At 54.7% G+C, this 22,030-nt stretch overlaps 1 protein-coding gene across 3 annotated transcripts in view; it reads left to right on the top strand.

Moving 5' to 3' along the window:
* Nucleotides 1–22,030, top strand: part of NUDCD3 (NudC domain containing 3) — a 99,513-nt gene that overhangs the window by 47,492 nt on the left and 29,991 nt on the right. For all 3 annotated transcript variants that reach the window (XM_051853060.2, XM_051853059.2, XM_051853061.2), the window contains exon 3: nt 18,486–18,618. In XM_051853060.2, coding sequence (XP_051709020.2) covers nt 18,486–18,618 — 133 coding nt within the window. The remainder of the gene's footprint in view (nt 1–18,485; nt 18,619–22,030) is intronic.

Raw genomic sequence — 22,030 nt, 5'->3', positions numbered from 1 at the left:
GTTGAAACTCCTTTCTTCACTGAAGTTGGAGATGTCTTCTCCTTTTCCGGTCCTCTGCCCCTGCGCGCCAGGCCTGCGTCACGCACACCCGCTCCTGGCCCTGCACCCCAGACACCCTTATTCTTCCGTGGGACTGCCATCTTTGTCCTCCGTTCACCCAGTCCTGTCTCCTCCCCCCGTGCTAATGCTGATGGTTTGATTTCTGCCTCTTTGCATAAAACCAGGGGCTTGCACAGAGTGGGCAGATGCCTTCGGTCTTAGGCAGTGCTGGTCTTCCCCAGGCTGCCTTCCTCACCTCCTGCAGCAGGCCTGCCGCTGGCCCTCCTGCCCCGCCTGCACACGCAGCCGCACCCTCCCTCCCCCAGGGATTAGTCTTTCAGCCTCTGCCTGGGGCTTGTCTCTCCACCCCTGCAACGTGGGTGTTCCCAAGACTATAATCAGCCCTGTCTTTCTCCTTCCTTCTGCCTTTCCCCCTAGGGAGTTCATCTGCTCTCAGGACTCCTGCTGATCTGTGACTTGCTCTGACCTTGGTCTCTTGCCTTTGTCCCACAGTTTCTGTCCTGTGTTCTGCAGGTCCACAAGTGGCCATGGCAGCCTCCTGCCCCCTGCCCCCTTCCTGAGCAGGGCCCTGACATTCTCGCCATCGCCATCGCCATCGCCCGGGCTCAGCACCCAGTTACCTCTCACTGTGATTTCCTTTGATAACGAATACAGAGTGTATAGGTTCTTGTGGAGTGGGGATGGGAGAGTGGAGGTGACCAGTCTGGGAGCAGGGACCTGGTTGGGGTTGGTGTGGCCCGCTGTGGCAGAGTGAGGACCTGGGAAGGTGTCACTGAACTTGGACCAGATGGTGCTGTGGAGACAGCCCCGTCTTGGAAGAGGTTTGTTTTTCCTTGAGGGTAACATCCCTGTGGCCCAGCTGTCGTTCTGGGAGGGAATCGAGGAACCCAAGTGGCTTCTGTCAGCCGTGGCATTGGGAGGTGGGGATGTCACCTGTGACTCCAACGTAAGGCGGGGTTTCATCAAGCCTGCTGTCTCTCCCTGTCTCCGTGGGGCAAGCGGTGGCCATGGACAGGCTGAGGCCCTGCTGCAGCTCGTGTGCACTGCCGGCCCCCTGAGTCTGGGAGTGCCAGGTGGGTGTGAGTGAGGGAAGCCGGCGGAGGCTGAGCCCAGTGGAGCCAGGGCCGCGAGGGGACGCTGTCTGGGGGTCCCAGTGCAGCGGGCGCAGGCAGGGGCCTGGCAGACGCTGCTCAGGCTGGAGAGCTGCCTGAGGCAGGGTCTGGGGGAGATGGCAGCCTCCTAGGTTGTGGGGAGTCTGTGTGCTGAGGCCTGTCCCTCTTCCCAGTCCCCTCACGCTGATGGCGTGTGGTGTGGCAGTGGTCTTCTGTGTAGGTGTGGTGGCATCACCTAGGGTCCATGGGTCTGAGAAGGGTGTCTTAGTGCTGTCGCAGAATTCCTGAGAACAGAAATCCGGTTCCTCACGGTCGGTCCTGTAGGCTGGTGGTCCCAGGTTGAGGTGCTGGCAGATTAGGTGGTCACGTGAGGGCTGCTGTCTGCTTCCAAATGGATGCTTATAGCTGTGTCCTCTGGAAGTGGGAGTGCCGGATCCCAAGCCTCTCTCCTTAGGGCCTTAGTCCCTCTCAGGAAGGGGAGCTCTCATGGCCCCATTGCCTCCGAGTCCCCTCACATTGGACACGGAGTTCAGCACCTGGTCCAGGCCCGTGGAAGGCAGGGCGGATGTCACTCTGACGGGCTGCCCAGCCGTCCTTTGATGGCTTCGTCTGAAGGTGATTGGCTTTGGCTGGTGAAGGTCCTGGCTGTGGAGCACGTGTGGACTGAACCATGTTGCGCTGGGACTCTGGTGGACTCCTGGCGCCTCTCCTGTCCCTGCTGGCTTTTGCTTAGCAGTCCGTGCACGTGCTGTCCGAGACGCAATCTGACAGACCTCCTGGCAAGGCGCCGCGGAATTCACGGCGAAGGATTCTCAATGCGGTTAATGAGTGTTGGCAGACACAGGACTGGGTTTCTGAGCATTGCGTTACCCTGTACTGTTTTTCTGATTCTCATTCGGCTTGTGTGATTATGTGGGATGGCGTATCTGGGCCTGCTGTTGAGGGTACTAGTACTAGTGTGGAGGCTGTAACTCAGACCTTAGTCCAAGGGTTTCACTCTTGCAGGGAAAGTGGAGAGTCCCTTATCCAAATGTCACGTGTAAAGGACCAGAGCAAAGTGCGGCCACACCGGGCACCGGAGGGCCTGCGTGGTTGGCCTGTGACCCGAGTCTTGGGTAGATCCACTCATCCGGGCTGCCTGGAGGATCTTAGCCCATTTATATGCAGAAGAGGAGCAAATTGGCTAACACTGAGGCTTTATAAATAGTAGAACTGTTTCTCGAGCCTGTCTCCATTCTGTTCACAGCTAAAATTTCCTGGCAGCCTGTAACTAATGAGAGCGGAAAAGTACTGTTTGCAGAGATGCAAGCTAGCAGACTCAGGGCTCCCATGGTGCCTTGTTGCACTGGCTGCTCTCGGGGTGGGAGGGTGGGAGTGGCCAGTGCCTTCCGAGTAAGCTCCCGTCTCAGGTGATGAAAGCAGTAGCACTCTGACCGCAAGACCCCAAGATAGTCATGGGGAAGCCTGTGTTGTCACTGTGAAAGGTGACCACGTGCTGGATAGTTGAGGGCCGTGAGGTCACACACTGGGCTGGAGCATCTGCCTGGACTGAGAGCTGCAGCCTGTGTGTCAGTGGGTGCCTGAAGGGCTCAGGTGTTCGTGGCGGTTTGCTGGCTGTTGGGTGCAGCTCAGCCATGTGCCACTCCTGCAGTGGTGGTGTTACCCCCGCCTCACTGATGCGCAGGCCCCTGCTGAGAGAGTTGGGGGGTACTCTTCTAAGGCGTGTCCCCAGCTGCGTAGGGTTTTGGCTTCGGTCTTTGTCCTAAGCACTGAGTGACCCTGCTTTCTCTTCTCTTTGTTTGGAACTCTTCCAAGTGTACCTTGCATGAAACAAATCTGCCTGTAAGACCTCGTCTTGCCCCTCCATTCTCATTAGGGCGTCAGTTGCTTTGCAGAGCCTGACACCAGCGCAGAGCTACCCCACGCAGTCTCCAGGCTGCGTGTGTGACTGTGTGGCGTTAAACTGTCCGGTGTGCCTTCCGCTCGGCACCATCACCGACGCCCTTCCTGATGCGGATTATTCATACTGCCAATATCGTCACATCACAGAGGAGAAGCTGTTGTACTAGGTAAGGATAGGACTTTTAAAACTAGAATTCAGGATTTAATAAAGAATTACCAGGAGCGGGGCCAGCATTGTGGCACAGAGGATTAAGCTGCCGCCTACAGTGTTCTGCTTCGGATCCAGCTCTCTGCTGATGTGCCTGGGAGGGCAGAGAAGATGGCCCAAGCGCTTGCGTTCCGCCATCTGCGTGGGAGACCTGGGTGGTGTTGCAGGTTCCTGCCTTTGGCCTGGCCCAGCCCTGGCCATTGTGGCTATTTGGGGAGCAAACCAGTGGATGGAAGATCTCTCTCGTTCTCTCCCCCTCTCTCTGTAACTCTGCCTTTCAAATAAATAAATACAATCTTTAAAAAAGAGTCGTAAGTTACTGCAGGTTGGAACAGGGTTGTTTTAAAAGGATGCTGCACTGTTGCCACAGGGGAGTGGACTGCAGAACGCTAAGGGAGTGGGTAGGAGGGTGTTAGAGACTACGAGTACTTCCGAGGACATAACAGTCCATGGGTGGAGGGGCAGCCTGGGGGGCCCAGGACAGGGCCAAGGATGCTCAGGACCATGGGGGTTGGTGGGCTCAACGTTCGTGTCTCAAGTGGTTCATCCACCTCCCCTAACAGAGGGTGAACTTGGTCTCCCCTACAGCCCCTTTGCACTCTGCACCAGGACAGCACGGGATGCTTCACTTACACGCAGATTTATCACTTCTGCAGCCACGTGAGATTATGGGGCCCCACATCTGAATTACGACCTTCTAGAAAGAGAATAAACTGTGTCTAAGAGTTTGCAGCACACCCAACATCCAGCTTGAATGTGTTCCTTGTAAAAGGAGAACCTACAAGATAGGTAACTACTGCCTACTAATCTTACAAGATATTCTACACTCGATTCCTTTAAATACTCCACTTTTGAGGCCATTAAACAAGATTCAAGCAACCCAAGCCTGGATTTTGTTTTTGATTTTACAGGAACATTTCTGGAATTCTAAAGCTGGACATGAGCCGGCATTGTGGCACAGCAGGTTAAGCTACCGCGCGTTCCATATTGGAGTGTTGGTTTGAGTCCCAGCAGCTCCACTTCCAATCCAGCTTCCTGCTAATGCACCTGGGAAAGCAGTGGAAAGTGATCCAAGGGCTTGGGCCCCCTGCCACCCATGTGGGAGGTCCAGATGGAGTTCGTGGCTCCTGGCTTTGGCCTGGCCCATTCCTGACCATTATAGCCATTTGGGGAGTGACCCAGTGGGTGCAAGATCCCTGTCTGTCTGTCTCTGCCCCCCCCCCCCCCCCGCCCCCATAACTCTGCCTTTCAAATGAATAAGTTGATCTTTAGAAAGAACACTGACGGGCCTGAGGGCACATGGCGATGAGAGGAATGAACACGGCGCTGAAATCCTTTTTGCTTGAGACCGTGCTTCTGTGTTCAAGGCAGGAAGCTAGCTGTTAAGCGCTGGGCTTCATCATGCTGCGATGCCAGGGGGCGCCTGGGGGAGGCATGGAGACTGCTAGCGGTGTGTAAAGGTCACAGCAGCATGTGCATTGGGGGCATTGTTGTTCCCAGTGACAACTGTGGAGATAACTTGCGTGGTTGACAGCCAGCAGAGCCGAAGCCCAGAGCCTGGCTCCGGAGCTCGAGCCGCAGTCCTGAGCTTGCTGCCCGGCCCGGGCCCAGACTGTGAGCACAGACACAGGACGAGTGGCCGGACCTGGGCTTGCCCGGCTGCTCCGGAGGTGGGTGCCCGTGCTCAGGCTTCGCAGCCCTCCGTGGGAGCAGTTTCTGTCGCTTTGTTGCCACCTTCACACTGTGGAAGAAATCAGGATGCTGTAGAATGTTCTGGTTTGGGCTTGTCACGCAGCTTCTCTCGATCAGATCAGGGCCGTGGGTCCTAGCGGGAGGGCTGTAGCAGGGACAGGCCCTCTCCTCACAGCATGTCGGGTGTATGAGGTCGGCGAGGCCCCTGCTGCAGGGTCAGCTGGGCCGCAGGGTGAGGCCCGTTGCCTGGGCCCCTGCCCCTTCCTAGGCGTGCCGTTCCTCTCTGCTTGTTGGGGCCACTCCAGGGGCTGGAGCACGGAGGAGTTCCAAGGGATTTGCTAAATTCTTAGCATATGTTAAAACCGCTGAAGAATTGATAAGCATTTTTTGAGGGGAATGGTACTGCGAGTATTTCCTCCCGTGACGTCCCACCTGCCGTTTCAGCATCGGCGGTGGTGTGTGCTCACCGTGGTTTCTGTCTGTGCTTTTGTAGGGAAGAGCTGTCCCTGCCGCATTCGCTTGTGTGTGTTTCTGTGCTCTCGCACATGTTTACTTTAATCCCCACTGCAAGGCGTCGAGGGGTGGGAAGTTATCTGACCGTGGTGTTTGGAGGCAAGGGCCTAGGGGAAGTGATTCGATTAGATGTGAGCATCCTGTGGAATCCCTCTGATGGAACCCTGGTGGCTTTTTAAGAAGTGAGGAGAGATCAGAAGAAAGCGCACTCCCGCCCTGTGGTGTGAGCTCTTTGTCACCACTCAGAGTCCCACTGCCGCTTGTCCTAGTGTGGATTTGCTACCCGTGAGCACACGTGCCTGTGTGCTTGTGCCCCTCTGTCTGGAGGTGTGGGAAGTACACACGAGCTGTCACCTGCTGGCGGCAGGTCTCCTGAGAGCCGTGCTCCTGTGCTGGCTGTGAAGGTGGGCCCCCGTCTCTTGGTTTCTCCCTGGTGATGCACAGTGTGCCGCCTCACGGGGCCGACCCCTCGCGGCTCGCGCCTGCCGCCGCCCTGCTTTCCGCTCTCTCTGCACTCTTGAGTTGCCCTCCTGCATTGGTCGGCATCGGTGCTGGGCTCTGCCGCTGTTTGATCCTTCCCCAGCGGGCCCTGGTCGTCTCCAGGGTGAGCTTCCTGACTGGCCCTCCTGACCCCTGGGCCTCTGTCGTTTGACCCTTTTCCTATGGTGCTGTGCAGCCTCAGTGTCAGGAGATAGGTTTCTGTGGGCAGTGGCTAGCAGGCTTAGGTTGTGGCCTGTGGCTGCAGTGAGGCGCGTGTCCCAGAGCGCCCAGGTCACTAACGCGTACTTGCGTGGTGGCAGTGGCCCAGGGTGTGTGCCCTTCTCTGTACAACATAGCCACACATTTCATTCCACTCTTCTGTTTTGCCCTGCTATGTGGATTTTATAGCTGCCCTTTGAAAAGCACCACTCTGGGGTGCACACCCATAGCAGAGTGTTAGTGTGAACGGTTATAGGCCCTGGAGCCTGCATTTGGCCTAGTGGTTAAGATATCTACATCTCATATTTGGAATGCTTGGGTTTTGTCCTGGCTCATACTCCTGGCTCCTGCTTCCTGCTAATACAGACGCGGGAGGCAGTGGTGGGAGACTTGGACTGAGTTTTGGCTTCTGGCTTTAGCCCTGGCCCAGCCCCAGCTATTGAGGACATTTGGGAAGTGAACCAATGGATGGGAGCGTGCATGTGTGCTCTCTTTCCTTTCTCCCCCCGCCCTTGAATTAAAAAATATATATTTATTTTATTTATTTGAAAGAGTTATGGGGGCGCGGGACTTTGCATCCACTGGTTCACTCCCCAAATGGCTGCAATGACTGGGACTGGGCCAGGCTGAAGCCAGGAGCCAGGAGCTTCATCCCAGTCTCCCACATGGACCCAAGGGATCCAAGCCCTTGGGTCATCCTGGGCGCTTTCCCAGGCCATAGCAGGGAGCTGGATAGGAAGTGGAGCAGCCGGGACTCTAAACTGATACTTAAGAGATGCTGGTGTTGGAGGCAGAGGCTTAACCCGCTATGCTACAATGCTAGCCCCAAATAAGTAAAATTAAAAAAAAAGTTTACAGTGCCCCTGTCTTGGCCCTTTTGTGATATGAGGGTATGATTTGCATTGGGATTGTGTATTCGGATTAGGTGTAGGGCAGGGTCTACATTGGGACTGAGAGAGGTGGCATGTGTATTGGGACTGGGTGAGGATGATCCAGGATTGGTGGAACTCAGACGCTGTGCTTTGAGGGAGAGTCAGAGGTCCAGCGTGCGAGTGGATTGGTGGGATTGCTGGATCTAGGTGAAGCTGTGGTGTGGAACCATGGCCTGGGCAGGAGGCTCTTAGCACAGGCCTGTATGGATAAGGGAAGAGGGCAGTGAACCTCTGTCCAGGGGCCCCATGTCAGTGCTCTCTCACCCAGTGGTAGGGTGCAACATTTGTGTTTTCTCTGTTTCTGAGAAATAGTTTGTATTGTTGGACTTTACCTTTTCAGTACTGTAGGTACTGTAGCCTGAGTGTTGGTGCTTTTCTTTGACTTGATTCTTTTATTTATTTATTTTTTTTTTTTGAAAGATTTATTCTATTTATTTGAAAGACAGAGTTACAGAGAGAGGTAGAGACATTGAGAAAGAGAGGTTTTCCATCTGCCAGTTCACTTCCCAAATGGCCGCAGCAGGCTGGAGCTGAGCTGACCTGAAGCCAGGAACCGGTAGCCTCTTCCAGGTCTCCCACGTGGGTGCAGGGGCCCAAAGGTTTGGGACATCATCCGCTGTTTCCCAGGCACATTAGCAGGGAGCTGGATTGGAAGTGGAGCAGCTGGGACTCAAACCGGCACCCATATGGATGCTGGTGCTGCAGACTGGGGCTTTAACCCACTGTGTCACAGTGCCGGCCTCAATGATTTTTTTTAAACATTTATTTTTATTTATTTGAAAGACAGAAATTCAGAGAGGTAGAGACAGAGAGAGAGCTCTTCTATCCATTGATTCACTCCCCAGATGGCTGCAACTGCTGGAGCTGCGCTGATCCAAAGCCAGGAGCCAGGTACTTCTCCTGGTCTCCCATGGGGTGCAGGGCCCAAGCACTTGGGCCATCCTCCACTGCACTCCCTGGCCACAGCAGAGAGCTGGCCTGGAAGAGGGGCAACCGGGACAGAATCTGGCGCCCCGACCGGGACTAGAACCCGGTGTGTCGGCGCTGCAAGGCAGAGGATTAGCCTAGTGAGCTGTGGCGTCGGCCAGTAAAGCTCATCTTAAAATTTTTCTGATTTTGAATGAATAGGAAAAGAAACTTGAATTGAAGACTAGGATACTTATGTAATTCAGAATTCATAAATTGATGTATTTATGGGGTAGTTTAAAAATACAAATCGGCCGGCGCCGCGGCTCACTAGGCTAATCCTCTGCCTAGCGGCGCCGGCACACCGGGTTCTAGTCCCGGTCGGGGCGCCGGATTCTGTCCCGGTTGCCCCTCTTCCAGGCCAGCTCTCTGCTGTGGCCAGGGAGTGCAGTGGAGGATGGCCCAGGTGCTTGGGCCCTGCACCCCATGGGAGACCAGGAAAAGCACCTGGCTCCTGGCTCCTGCCATCGGATCAGTGCGGTGCGCCGGCCGCAGCGCGCTGGCTGCGGCGGCCATTGGAGGGTGAACCAACGGCAATGGAAGACCTTTCTCTCTCTCTCTCTCTCTCTCACTATCCACTCTGCCTGTCAAAAAAAAAAAAAAAAAAATACAAATCTATTTCACATTTATTATCTTGTAAAAAGTTAGAATGCTTCTTTCCCTTGTTAAAAAAATTTACATGATTTAAAAAAAAGTCTCGGTATACAAACTTTCATTTTTATATAATATATATAAATGCTTTTAGGATTATTTATTTGAAAGACATAGTTACAGAGTGGCAGAAGCAGCGAGAGAAAGAGAGAGGTCTTCCATCCGCTGGTTCACTTCCCAAATGGCTGCAATGGCCAGAGCTGTGCCGATCCGTTGTCAGGAGCCGGGAGCTTCTTCCGGGTCTCCTGCATGAGTGCAGGGTCCAAGCACTTGGGCCATCTTCTACTGCTTTCCCAGGCCACAGCAGAGAGCTGAATCGGAAGTGGAGCAGCCAGGACTCGAATCAGCACCTATCTGGGTTGCTGGCACTGCAGGCAGTGGCTTTGCCTGCTAAGCCACAGCGCTGGCCCCTAAAATAGATTTTTAAAAAATTATTTGAGAGGCTGAGAGGGAGCCTGCACACGAACACGCTCTCATTCACTAGATTTCTCCCAGATGCCTGTGAGAGCTCGGGCTGGGCTAGGCTGAAGCTGGGAGCCGGGACCTCAGGCCAGGTCTCCCGTGTGCATGGTGACGGGAACCCAGCTCCTGCCTCCAGGAGGTATATTGTCACGAGCTGGAGTTAGGAGCCGTGGCACTCTGACACGGGACGTGGGCATCTCAACTAGTAGGCCACCTGCTCGTCACAGCTGCAGTCATGGTAGGGTAGACATTGGTTGATTCTGTTGCTGTTGGCTGACCGTCTGATGTAGATGGTCTCTAAATTTGTATTTCAGCCTTTTTGGCACTGTAGGTGCTACAAGCTTGAGTGTTGGTGTTTTCTTTGGCCTATTTATTTCTTTTTAAAGTTTATTTATTTGAAAGGCAGAGGGAGACACCTTCCCATCTGCTGCTTCCCTGCCTGAATGCCTCAACAGCTGGGTCTGGGCCAGGCTGAAGCCAAGAGCCAGGAACTCCATCTAGGTCTCTCACGTGGGTAGGAGGAACCTTTAGAATTATTCACAAGCACATTATATAACATGTGACTGTTAACTGTCTGGCTTCAATTACTTCAGGTAACTATGGAATCATTTGTTTTAAAACTGTAACTACAAAATAAATTTTAAACTGTAGACACGAACTTTGAAAATATATTATAATTTTAAAAATTATTATTAAAGTGAGCTTTTCTGTCTGATCAAACAGTGGACAGTCTCCTGGCTGTGTAGGTGCAGCAGTAGGGCAGGAGAGAGCTGGCTGCCCGTGTGGCAGCTTGGGGACAGATGAGCCAGGGGCAGGTCAGTGCCAAGGCAGCCTCTGGGGACTCTTGTGTTAAATGTCCCTGTACAGAAGATCAAAGAGGAAAAAGTTGGTTCAGGGCTGGCGCTGTGGCGTAGTGCATGAAGCTGCCACCTGCAGTTCAGATCCTATATGGGCGCTAGTTCAAGTCCCAGCTGCTCCAGTTGCGATCCTGCTCTTTGCTGTGGCCTGGGAAAGCTGTAGAAAATGGCCCAATTACGTGGGCTCCTGCACCCATGTGGGAAGACCCGGAGGAGGCTCCTGGCTCCTGGCTTTGGATTGATGCAGCTGCGGCTATTGCAGTCAATTGGGGAGTGAACCGGCGGATAGGAGATATCTCTCTCTCTCTCTCTCTCTCTCTCTCTCTCTCTCTCTCTCTCTCTCTCTCTCTCTCTGCCTCTCCTCTCTGTGTAACTCTGACTTTCAAATAAATAAATAAATCTTTACAAAAATATTAGTTCTGCAGGGGCAGGGAAAGAAACATAAAAATAGACAAACTCTGGAATGACTGAGAGCAGCTGAGAACCCACACAGGAATGCAGATTGGGTGGAAAGGGTACAGGTGCAGTCGCTAACAAGTGGAGCAGTCGTGGTGGAAGATCCATGCTCTGTTGGATCTGGAGGGAGGAGGGACTTGTGAGCAGACAAAAGCCCAGGGCATCTGATCACACGTGGACAGGCTGTGGTGATCAGATAGTCACCTTAAAATAGGAGAAGATGCGTTAAAAGTGTAAAACCCAACAAATAATTACCAAGATCTAGAAAGAAACCCCCACAAGTAAGGAAGTTACCTACGGGAAAACTTGCAAGACATGAGAGAATCTCACGGAAGATGGATGTGTGGCCAGCAAGTGTTTTTGTTGCTGGTGGGCACCGTCGGCAGGGAGGTGCGAGTGAGGATCAAGCTGGAGCATCTGGAATTGGCGAGATTGTGACAGGGACCCGAGGAAGCACAGAGCCTGTGGGCGTGGCACTGCTGTGTGCCAGTGAGAGCAGGGTGGCCTCGCGGGGAGCAGCTGGGCGCGTGGCCGTCCCGGGACCCAGCTGCTGCGCTGTGTGCTGGAGATTCTCGAACCGCACCGGAAGCAGGGAAGAGCGTCACGAGCGCCCGCTGGACCCTGGACAGCTTTGTCCCCAGCTGCTCGGCGCGGCTCGCGCGTTGTCTCCCTGCTCCCAGGTGCTTTTAGTTTTGATTTTGATAGGACAGATTCTAGATATCATGCATTTTCACCCATAAGTATCTATGTAAAAAGTGTAAGGGCTTAAATTTCATGTAATTATTATATCTTAAAATTTGTAATTCCTTAAAATCATTCAATACCCAGTCTATGTTCACTCTCTTGATTGTCTTTATTTATTTATTTATTTTATTTTTTGACAGGCAGAGTGGACAGTGAGAGAGAGAGAGACAGAGAGAAAGGTCTTCCTTTGCTGTTGGTTCACCCTACAATGGCCGCCACGGCCGGCGCACCGCGCTGATCTGAAGGCAGGAGCCAGGTACTTCTCCTGGTCTCCCATGGGTGCAGGGCCCAAGCACTTGGGCCATCCTCCACTGCACTCCCTGGCCACAGCAGAGAGCTGGCCTGGAAGAGGGGCAGCCGGGACAGAATCCGGCGCCCCGACTGGGACTAGAACCCGGTGTGCTGGCACCGCAAGGCAGAGGATTAGCCTAGTGAGCCGTGGCGCCGGCTCTTGATTGTCTTAAAATGTGTCTTATAGTTTTGTTGTTGTTGTTGTTGTTGTTTTAATTAGCATTTCAGCAAGGCCCAGCTGTTGGATTTGGATACTAGGTTGTGTAAGTCTCTCACCTGGACTAATTCCCCTCTCACTGTGCTGACCGTGTGTAGGTTGCAGTGGACTGAGGCTCTGGGTTTGGGAGCAAGAACGCCTCCCAGGGGTCCTCTTGACAGGTGCGTGGCATCTGCTACTGCAGATGTCCTGGGGGTGTTCCAGACTCATCCGTGGTGCTTGGCTACTGTGCACAGTGCCACCAGGCGCCTTGTTTTCATGGCAGAGTACATGATGGCAATTTTTTTTTTTTAAGATTTTATTTATTTATTTGAAAGTCAGAGTTACACAGAGAGGAGAGGCAGAGAGAGGTCTTCCATCTGATGGTTCACTCCCCAGTTGACCGCAATGGCAGAGCTGCAGCAATCCGAAGCCAGGAGCCAGGAGCTTCCTCTGGGTCTCCCACATGGATGCAGGGGCCCAAGTACTTGGGCCATCTTCTACTGCTTCCCCAGGCCATAGCAGAGAGCTGGATCGGAGGTGGAGCAGCCGGGATTAGAACCAGCGCCCATATGGGATGCCGGCGCTTCAGGCCAGGGTGTCAACCCGCTGCGCCTCAGCGCCGGCCCCCAGTGGTCATTTTTTTTACCCTGTTCACCTTCTTGCTTTATTGTCTGGGATACTTATTGTGGAACTTGGCTTTCCTGAAAATATGGTTCCTACAGAACCATTCCTTCCTCCCTCCCTGTTTCAACAGGAAAGGTTTACTTATCTGAGAGGCAGAGTGATAGGGGGAGAGAGAGATTTCCCATCCACTGGTTCGTTCCCCAAATGGCCATAACAGCTGGGGCTTTTTTGATGAATTTTAGATTGAGATTTTTGAACCAAAGCTGGACATGCATGCGGTATTTTTTTTTTTTTTTTATGTGTGTGTGGTAGTTTAAAGAATAATTTTATAGGGCCAGTGCTGTGGTGTAGCAGGTAAAACTGCTACCTGCAGTGCCGGCATCCCATATGGGCATGCCAGTTCAAGACCTGGCTGCTCCACTTCTGAGCCACTGCTCTGCTATGGCCTGGGAAAGGAGTAGAGGATGGCCCAAGTGCTTGGCCCCTACCCCTGCGTGGGAGACCCAGAAGAAGCTCCTGGCTCCTGGATCAGTGCAGCTCTGGCCCTTGCAGCCAACTGGGGAGTGAACCAGCGGATGGAAGACACCTCTCTCTTTGTCTCTGCCTCTCTGCCTTTCCCTCTCCCTCTGTGTGTAACTCTTTCAAACAAATAAAGAAGTCTTTAAAAAATAATTTTATTTGGGGCCTGTGTTGTGGCTCAGTGGGTTAATAAGCTGCTGCCTGCGACGCTGGCACCCTGTGTGAGTGTTTGTTAGGGTTCCAGCTGCTCCACTTCCAATCCAGCTCCCTGCTAATCTTCCTGGGAAAGCAGCGGGAGACTGTCCAAGTGCTTGTCCCTGCTACCCATGTGAGAGACTCCAGTGGAGCTCCTGGCTCTTTGCCTCAGCCTGGCCCAGCTCTGGCCATTGTGTGGCCATTTGGGGAATGGACCACAGATGGAAGGGCTAGGCCAGATCGATGCCAGGAGCCAGAACTTCAAAACCGGTGTCCCATGTGGGTGACAGAACCCAAGTCCTTGCGCCATCAGCACTGGGTCAGCATTAGCAGGAAGCTGGATTGGAAGCAGAGAAACTGCATACGCATGGTGTCTCCCTGAGGGTCAAGGACAGTCAGGTGGACAGGTGCGTGGGGAGATGTGAGGCAAGCACTCACCTTGGGTGGCTGGGAGTGTTGAGGATGATTGGATGTGGATATTTGGAAGGTGGCCAGGATTGATTGTAGGAGATGTGAAAGAGTGGCTGTGTTTGGAGGAGAGGGGTGGGCAAGCCAGGCCACAAACACAGAGCTTGGGGGCGACGAGTGCCCAGCCTGGCCTTCCCTGCAGATGTCTCTGGAGTTCTGACTGGGACGTGGGGGCCTTTACCCCCTCAGTAGAACTCACTTCCAGTACAAGCTCCTCTGAGAAGCAGCTTGGGGCAGCACCTGTGGCTCCGTGAGCTGGGCCTTTCTCCCTCGAGGGCCCCCTTTTCCTGGACAGCTCTCTGGGCGAGGGCTCTGGCTCCCTTTACTGACTGTTGCTTGTGCTTGCCTTCAGCTGCTCTAATCAGGATCCGCTCTGATTCTGCCCGCACAAGCAGGCTGCTGGGCTGGACCCAGGCACCTCCTTGCAGCGCCTCCCTGCAGGCGGCTGCTGCCGGCAGCTCTGCTCAGCTGCTGTCTGGGTCTGGCGGCCAGAGCTGGCCCAGCCCCATCCAGTTACCTCCCCCACTTCCACAGCCTGTCCCAGCTCATCGGGAGTGGGAGCCATGGTGAGACCAACTCCCTAATCTGCACCCGGCTGCTGACTCACCCTCCTCCTCCCACCCTCCTACTCTGCTGAAGCCTCGGCTCCCACCTCCCGCCTCCCCAGACCCGCAGCTGTGCGGTGGCCACGGGTGCACTGTGCGCCCAGAGCCACCTGCGCTTGACAGGACACCTATTTTTACACAACGTTGGCTGGAAATAATCAACTTTGTGTAAAGAGAATATAGATTCAGAGTGTTAAAAAAAAGCACCCAGCAACTTGCTAGGGCTGTTTTGGGAGCAGTTCTCCTGCGGCGTGTGGGGGAGGCTGTGGGGCTGCAGGGGGGGGGGGGGGACAGGTGGCTGATGTGTGAGTGGGGATGGAGCAGGTATTTGTGTAGGTGTCCCTGGACCCAGCAGGTGCAGCCAGGGTCCGCTACATTGGATTCCCTTCCTTCAGAGAGCCTGGAGGCATCTTCCTTTTATCTCCTGACCTCTGTCAAGTGCTGGGGCCATGTGGGTCCCTGGGTTGGGTGGGGTGTTTTGTTTGTGTGTTTTCGTAACCTCCTTTCCCCCCCCCCCCGCACTGGCCCAGCCATCAGTGAGAAGGAAGTCCTTTTCCTCCCAGTTGCCTTACGCGTTGTTCTTCCTGGGATTGTCCTCGTGCGACAGATGTGAGCTCCGTGCCACCGTCATGCTCAGGGGCACGGCCTGGCAGTTTCCCCTCACTGTGCCTGCTTCCTGAACCATGTTCTGGGGTCTCCCAGGGCTGAGTGCAGGGGCTGCAGGGTGTCTCACTGTCTCTATGAACACTTTTTTTTTTTTTATTTTAACATGTATTTGTTATTTATTTGAAAGGCAAAGTTACTGAGGGAAAGAGAGAGACAGGCCCAGATTCACTCCCCAAATGGCTACAACTTCCCAAAGGGCTTTGCCAGGCTTTGCCAGGAGCCCAGAGCCTCTTCTGGGTCTCCCACATGGGTGCAGGGACCCAAGTACTTGGGCTACCTTCTGCTGTTTTCCAAGGTGCCCCAGCAAGGAGCTGGATCAGAAGTGGAGCAGCCAGGTCGTGAACTGGTGCCCATATGGGATACCAGCTTTGCAGATGGCAGCTTAACCTGCCATGCCCCAACACCGGCCCCTGTGGACACTTTTTTGAAGATTGATTGATTTATTTGAAAGGCGGAGTTACAGAGAGGCAGAGAGACAGATGTCTTCCATCCACTGGTTCACTCCCCAAGTTGCTGCAATGGGTGGGGCTAGGCTGATCTGAAGCTAAGAGCTGGAAGGTTCTTCCAGGTTCCCACAAGGGTGCGGGGGCCCAAGCACTTGGACCATCCTGCACTGCTTTCCTAGGCCATAGCAGAGAGCTGGCTCAGAAGTGGAGCAGCGGGACTCGAACCGGAGACCATATGGGATGCTGGCACCGCAGATGGCGGCTTTACCCGCTCTGCCACAGTGCTGCCCCCCGCCGCTGACACTTTTAAACAAATGATTGTTATTTGAAAGGCAAAGATGGGGAAACGGGGATCTTCCACCTGCTGTTTCGTTCCCCAGATGGATACAGTGTCCAGGCTGGGCCAGCCTGAAACCAGGAGCCAGAACCTCCACTGGGTCTCCCATATGGTGGCAGGCCCGAGCACTTGGGCCGTCTTCTGCTGCTTCCCAGGTGCATCGCAGCAGCTGGATTGGAAGTGGAGCAGCTGGGGCTTGGGCAGGTGCTTACGTGGGTGCCAGTGTCGCAGGCAGCAGCTTAAGCTTCTGCGCCACACCACCAGCCCCACTTTTTAAATTTTTTTATTTTTATTTATTTACTTTTAAAGATTTATTTATTTATTTGAAAGTCAGAGTTACGCTGAGAGGAGAGGCAGAGAGAGAGAGAGAGAGGGAGAGAGAGAGGGAGAGAGAGAGGTCTTTCATTCGATGGTTCACTCCCCAATTGGCCACAACGGCCTGTGCTGCGCCGATCTGAAACCAGGAGCCAGGAGCTTCTTCCAGGTCTCCCATGCAGGTGCAGGGGCCCAAGGACTTGGGCGTCCTCCACTGCTTTCCCAGGCCATAGTGGAGAGCCGGATTGGAAGTGGAGCAGCTGCGTCTCAAACCGGCGCCCTATGGGATGCTGGTGCTTCAGGCCAGGGCGTTAACCCGGTGCACCATAGCACCGGCCCCACCAGCCCCACTTTTTTTTTTTTTTTTTTTTTGACAGGCAGAGTGGACAGTGAGAGAGACAGAGAGAAAGGTCTTGCTTTTTCCGTTGGTTCACCCCCCAAAGGCCGCTGCGGCCGGCGTGCTGCAGCCAGCGCACCGTGTCCACCAGCCCTACTTTTAGAGAAGGTTTTCTCTTGGTTATGGTACTGTCTGTCTGTTGTAGTATAGGGCATTTGGCTGATCCTTAAGCTTACGAGTGGGCTCCCTGTTAGTTACTCAAGACAACCAGAGGTGCCACGAGCGTCCTTGTACAAATGCTGCTTCTTCCAGAGACTGAAGCCATACATCAGGATTGTTTGTCCTTTTCCCTGTTTCTTGATAGGTTGAAAGCTTTCCCCATTGCAATAAGCAGGTTTTGAAAATTGCTTTTTTGGGGGGAATACCTGTGTTATCTGTCTCTTGCTATGTTTTCGAGGCTTTGGCTATTTGGTTCCTTTACCCCCGTCTCTTGGCGGCGTCCAGCTAGACGCCCTCCGTGGGTTTCTCTACCCGTGTGCTGCCGTGTGGACAGGGTCAGGCTGGTCCTATAGGTACTCAGCACTGGATTTGCTATCACCTCTGGTGGAGATATTTGCTCGTGTCCACAGCAGAGCACCCTACGTGTGCAGCTGAAGCCACGTGGATTGTCTCACCAGGCTGTGAGGCACGGCGTTGGCTGGTCTGTGCTCCTGGGCAGGCCGTGGGGCAGATCCTCCCTGCCTCTTCCCGCTCCGGGGGTGGCTCACGGCCCTCGTCTCTGTCTGTCTTCACATCACCTTCCCTGTGGGTGTCTCCCTCTGTGTCCATAGTCCCCCCCACCCCAAGGACACCGGTCCCACTGGTTTAGGACCCGTCCTGCTGACCTCGTTGTAACTGGGTCACTCTGTGGATCTCATTGGGGATTCAGATGCCAGCCACAGTTCAACCCTCAGCTGCCACCAGTCAGGCCGTCGTGGAGGCTGGCCTCACACCCGTGCTGGCAGAGTGTACCCACAGTAGCTGAGTGTCTTCTTGCCTTAAAACTTGGCCCCGCTCACCCACCCTTGTCTTGTTCAGTGATGGAGATGTTGGCACATGCCCTTCTGTGCTTCCTGCCTGAGTGGAAACCAGCGTTGGCTGTCCGTGGGCTCTCTCCCTCCACGTTCCACGTGCTGCTCTCTGAGCAGCCTTGGAGGTGGGCCTGAGCTGTCTCTATGCTGGCATGTTCCGTGTTCACAGCTGCTGCTCCTGTGTGCCGAGGCTGCTGTCTGTGGTTTACCTCTTCAGTTCACTTACTGGACTTGCGCGTCTAAGCTTATTTCATAGAATGTTTATGTTATAAACAGTGTTAAGTTGTGTGATAATACTGAATTTTATTTTTAACATCAACTTTTTGGCTTAGCCTGTTTGCACCTGTGCCGTTTGTAACAGGCATCTCTGGCAGAGTTTGGTTGGGTTTTCAGGCTTTGTCTTAACAGATGCACAGTTTTGGGCCGGCGCCGTGGCTCAACAGGCTAATCCTCCGCCTAGCAGCGCCGGCACACTGGGTTCTAGTCCCGGTCGGGGCGCCGGATTCTGTCCCGGTTGCCCCTCTTCCAGGCCAGCTCTCTGCTGTGGCCAGGGAGTGCAGTGGAGGATGGCCCAAGTGCTTGGGCCCTGCACCCCATGGGAGACCAGGAGAAGCACCTGGCTCCTGCCATCGGATCAGCGCGGTGTGCCACTGGGTGAACCAACGGCAAAGGAAGACCTTTCTCTCTGTCTCTCTCTCTCACTGTCCACTCTGCCTGCAAAAAAAAAAAAAAAAAAAAACAGATGCACAGTTTTAATGCAGTTCTGCGACTTCGCGGGGTTCACTTCGAGGTTGGTGCCGTAAGCTGACATTGTTCTTGCCCCCTCCCCTTTAAGGGTAGGCCCTGCCAGGCAGTGTGTTCGCGGGGACTCCGTGGTTAATTACTAGGCCTGGGTCAGAGCACCGTGGGGCTGCTGGGGCCTGGCTGTGTTCTGCTGTGGTCGCAGATGCTTTTCCTAAACTTGAGATTCTGCAGGTGGGTTTCTTCCTGTAGCTCTTCCTTTCCTCTGGTTTCCTGGGACACCCAGGAAGGGGGTTTGAAGGTGTGAGAGCAGGTGAACTTGAAAGGACACTCGGGTGGGCTCCTTGGGATGCGGGGGACTGTGCTGGTGGCCCTGGCCTCTGCTTCTGTCTGCATCTCACCCTTCTTGTTCTCTCAGGATTCAGGAGCAGTTCCAGAGAAACCCCGACAGTTACAACGGTGCCGTCCGTGAAAACTACACCTGGTCGCAGGACTACACCGACCTGGAGGTCCGGGTGCCGGTGCCCAAGCATGTGGTGAAGGGGAAGCAGGTAACAGCGGGCTGGGGCTGGGGTTCCCCTGGGCCGCGTCCTTGCCCTCAGCTCTGCCCAGAGGGTCTTCCAGCTGGCCTGCAGGGGTCCCCCAGGCCAGTGTGCCCTCTCCTGATTGTGAGCAGCAGCAGAGCCATGAGAATCCCACGCCTCCGACGTCCTTGGCTCTTGTTCGCAGTCACAGATGTTCTCGGGGCCTGTTGCAGACGGCCTGCCTCTCAGCTTCTGTGCAAACACGCGAGTGTTACCTTAGTGAGCCCTCTGTTTTCCCTAAAGACTGAACTTGCCTTCAGTCTCCTTAAGAAAAGTCAGTCATCCTGACTCACAGGGAGGGCCCAGATGCAATCCTATCGCCTCTGTCACACACTGGCACCCCAGTGTGTGATGGGCTGTGTGCCACAGAGTGAAGTTTGTGATTGAAACAGTGGAGAGAGACGGTTAGACGCTACAGTACTGCAGGCTGGGAGATGGCTGCTGGGGGTGGGGAGGGAGGGGCGGCCCCCTTTTGTTGGTGCACGCACGCAGGTGAGACACATGTTCCTGGGAACACCTCCCTGACTGCACACCTCCTCTCTGAGGTTGACCTGAGATCCTCAGACCCAGGGTGTCCATCTCTTCTGGGGCCAGTGCCCAGTGGCACCTGTGGACGTCTGCGTCTGCCTCCCGGAGCACAGGTGCAGGGCCAGGACTCTTTGTCTCCTCAGCCACGGCCACACAACTGCTTCTGTTTCTTGAGTCACAAACACCCCCAGCTTCTTGGAAGCCATGCCAGGTCACCGGTGAGGCCCCCCCGGCCAGCCGTGAGAAGCGATCTGGAGAGCTCAGCGCACAGTGGAGAGCAGGCATCCCGGCATCAGCAGTGGCCGTAACGTGCACAGTCCAGCGGTTTCTGGAACTTCCGTCTTGTGGGCTGGAATGGATTCAGTCGTTAGGGGGAGAGAGCTGTTTACTTGGGGGCCTTGGTAGGAATACCATCGTCGTAGGTGGTTGTGAATCGGTAGGCTTCCCTCCCTTCACAACAAATCGCATGTAGCATGCCAAATGGGACATTACGTAATTCCCATCGCAGTATGGAGCGCTGGATGGATGCCAGCAACTGTGTCATTCTCGCAGTCTTCCCGAAGAGAACCTGCACCCGCAGGAGGAGCAGAGGAGCGCGGAGGCCGAGGGCAGCTGCTGTGGACCCGCAGGCACCTGTACCGCCTCGGAGGGGGGAGGGGCTGCACGAGGGAGCCGCGCCGTCGGGGCCTCACTTGTCAACACAGATCACATCTCACTGTGGCCCTCTCTGTGCAGTGAGGGTGGCCTGGCCGACGCCCCTCACCCCTCCCAGCGGTGCTCAGACTGCCAGCTCACGCTCTCCTACCACGGTAGTCCCTGCAGCCCCGTGGGCTCCCCTCGAAGCCGGCAGACCTGCCCTCAGCCTCCCTGGGCGGGGAGCACAGCCCTCAGGAGACTGGGCCTTCCTGGAGGGGAGGTGGCTCACCTGCCGCCAGCAAGTCGCAGGGTCCATGCCTTCGAGGCACGGACCCCTGTGTGGTTGCCCACGTTGGACCAGGGTGGTGAGAAGCCTGGTGTCTCGCTGAATTACACAGAGCTCCGTTGCTTCTGAAAAGTGAACTCTAGGGATTCTGGTTTGGACAACCAAACCCCGCCCCCACCCCACCCCCAGGTGCAGATGAGATAACTCCTGTGTCCACTGGCTTCCAGTGGAAATGCTTGGTGGTGCCGACCAAGCCGTGATGGATGTCTTTGAGCGACAGGTGGCTCTATTTCCCCCTGCATCTCCTTCCTCTCAGACGTTGCCCCTGCTGCTTGCTGTCTCTGTCCCTGCTGGGAACCTTGGGGAGCAGCACCTTGTCCCGGGCGTGTCTCCTTCAGCTCTCACCGATGCTGGGCTCAGGGAGCCTGAAGCCCGTGCTGGGGTTTGTTCAGGAAGCACCGCGGCGGACGGCGTTCCTATGCTGGAGCCCGTGTGGAAGCTCGCGGGAACCTCCATGACGGAAGAGGCTAGTTGGCTGCGCTTACCTACTCATTTTTTTAATGTACCTAATTTTTGAGTGCATAACAGGTGGGCACGATCAAGCGTATCGATGTACACAGGGAAAATCCAGTCCAGCCTCTGCGCTCTGCCGTCCTGTCCTGCCCCAGGTCAGCAGGACTGACTGGGATGTTTGGATGTGTACGTGATCAGGTGCAAATGCGTCTTTCCCCAGCCCCACTGTTAGAGAGAAGATCACCCACTCACCGAGACGATCTCACTGTCCCGGCGCAGGGCCGGCCTGGCCCCACGAAGGAGGCTCCATGTCCCTCAGTGCCTGATGGGTGCACAGTAAATCTTCAGTGGACCTCACTGTCCCTGGTCACCTGGTCCTGGGCCCGAGACCACCACCCCACATCCCTGGCACTCCTGTCCCATGCTTTGCCCCTCTTCAAGCAACAGGCTGACTTTGTAAAGAATTTTTTTCTTAAAGTTTGATTAATTGTTCTATCTATCTGTCCATCTTTCTGAGAGAGAGATCTTCCATCTTCTGGTTCGCTCCTCAAATGGACCCAGCAACCAGGTTTGGTCCAGGCCAAAGCCAGGAGCCAGGAACTCCATCCCGTCTCGCACAGGGGTGGTAGGGAGCCAAGCACCTGGGCTGTCGGCACTGCATTCTCAGGCACATTGGCAGGGAGCTGGATGGGAAGCGGAGTAGCCAGGACTTGAACCGGTGCTGTGATCCAGGATCCTCTGTCGCAAAGCATTGGCTTAACCTGCTGTGCCACAGTGCTGGCTCGAACAGGCTGATTATTTTACCAGTCCTCTGCTAACAGATGTTTAGGTCATCTCCAATCATCCGCTGTTGTAAATAATAAAGCCATGACTGCCCTGTAGTGAATTCCAGTTTGCAGAGTGCGTTTCCTGGGGAATCAGTTCCCTGAAGTGCAGTGGTGTGTGGAAAGGCGCCTGTTTTTCCAGATCCTGCGGGGGTGGGGTGATGTGAGTATCCCTCATTTGAGATGTTTGGGGCCAGAGGTGTTTTGGGGTGTTTGGATTTTGGAATATCTGCACAGACTTACTGTTGAGCATCTCCAGCTAGAAATGTGAAGTTGCTGGTAACAGAGACTTTGGAGTTCTGTGTTAGGATGCCCACACTGAATGCTGACTTCCCTTCCGTCCAGGGAGTGGCCGCAGTGCTGTACAGGCGCCCAGGTCCTCTCCCGCCTGGCTGACTAGTCAACACACACGTCTGGGTTTGCCTTCGGACAGCTGGGAAACGGCAGCCGGGTTCGGTTGTGTTTGTGTTTCACCTGGAGTGGTGTGGAGCATCTCTGTACGACCTTTCCTCTCACTGCTTCTGTCTTTTGCCCACTTGCTATTAGGTTGTTGTTCTGTTTCTTATGGATTTCTGGGAGCTCTGCATATATT

This window comes from Oryctolagus cuniculus, chromosome 16 (genome assembly GCF_964237555.1).
Source record: "Oryctolagus cuniculus chromosome 16, mOryCun1.1, whole genome shotgun sequence".
NCBI lineage: Eukaryota > Metazoa > Chordata > Mammalia > Lagomorpha > Leporidae > Oryctolagus > Oryctolagus cuniculus.
Note: the sequence above shows the minus strand (reverse complement) of the source record. Positions and strands in the feature narration are given on the sequence as shown.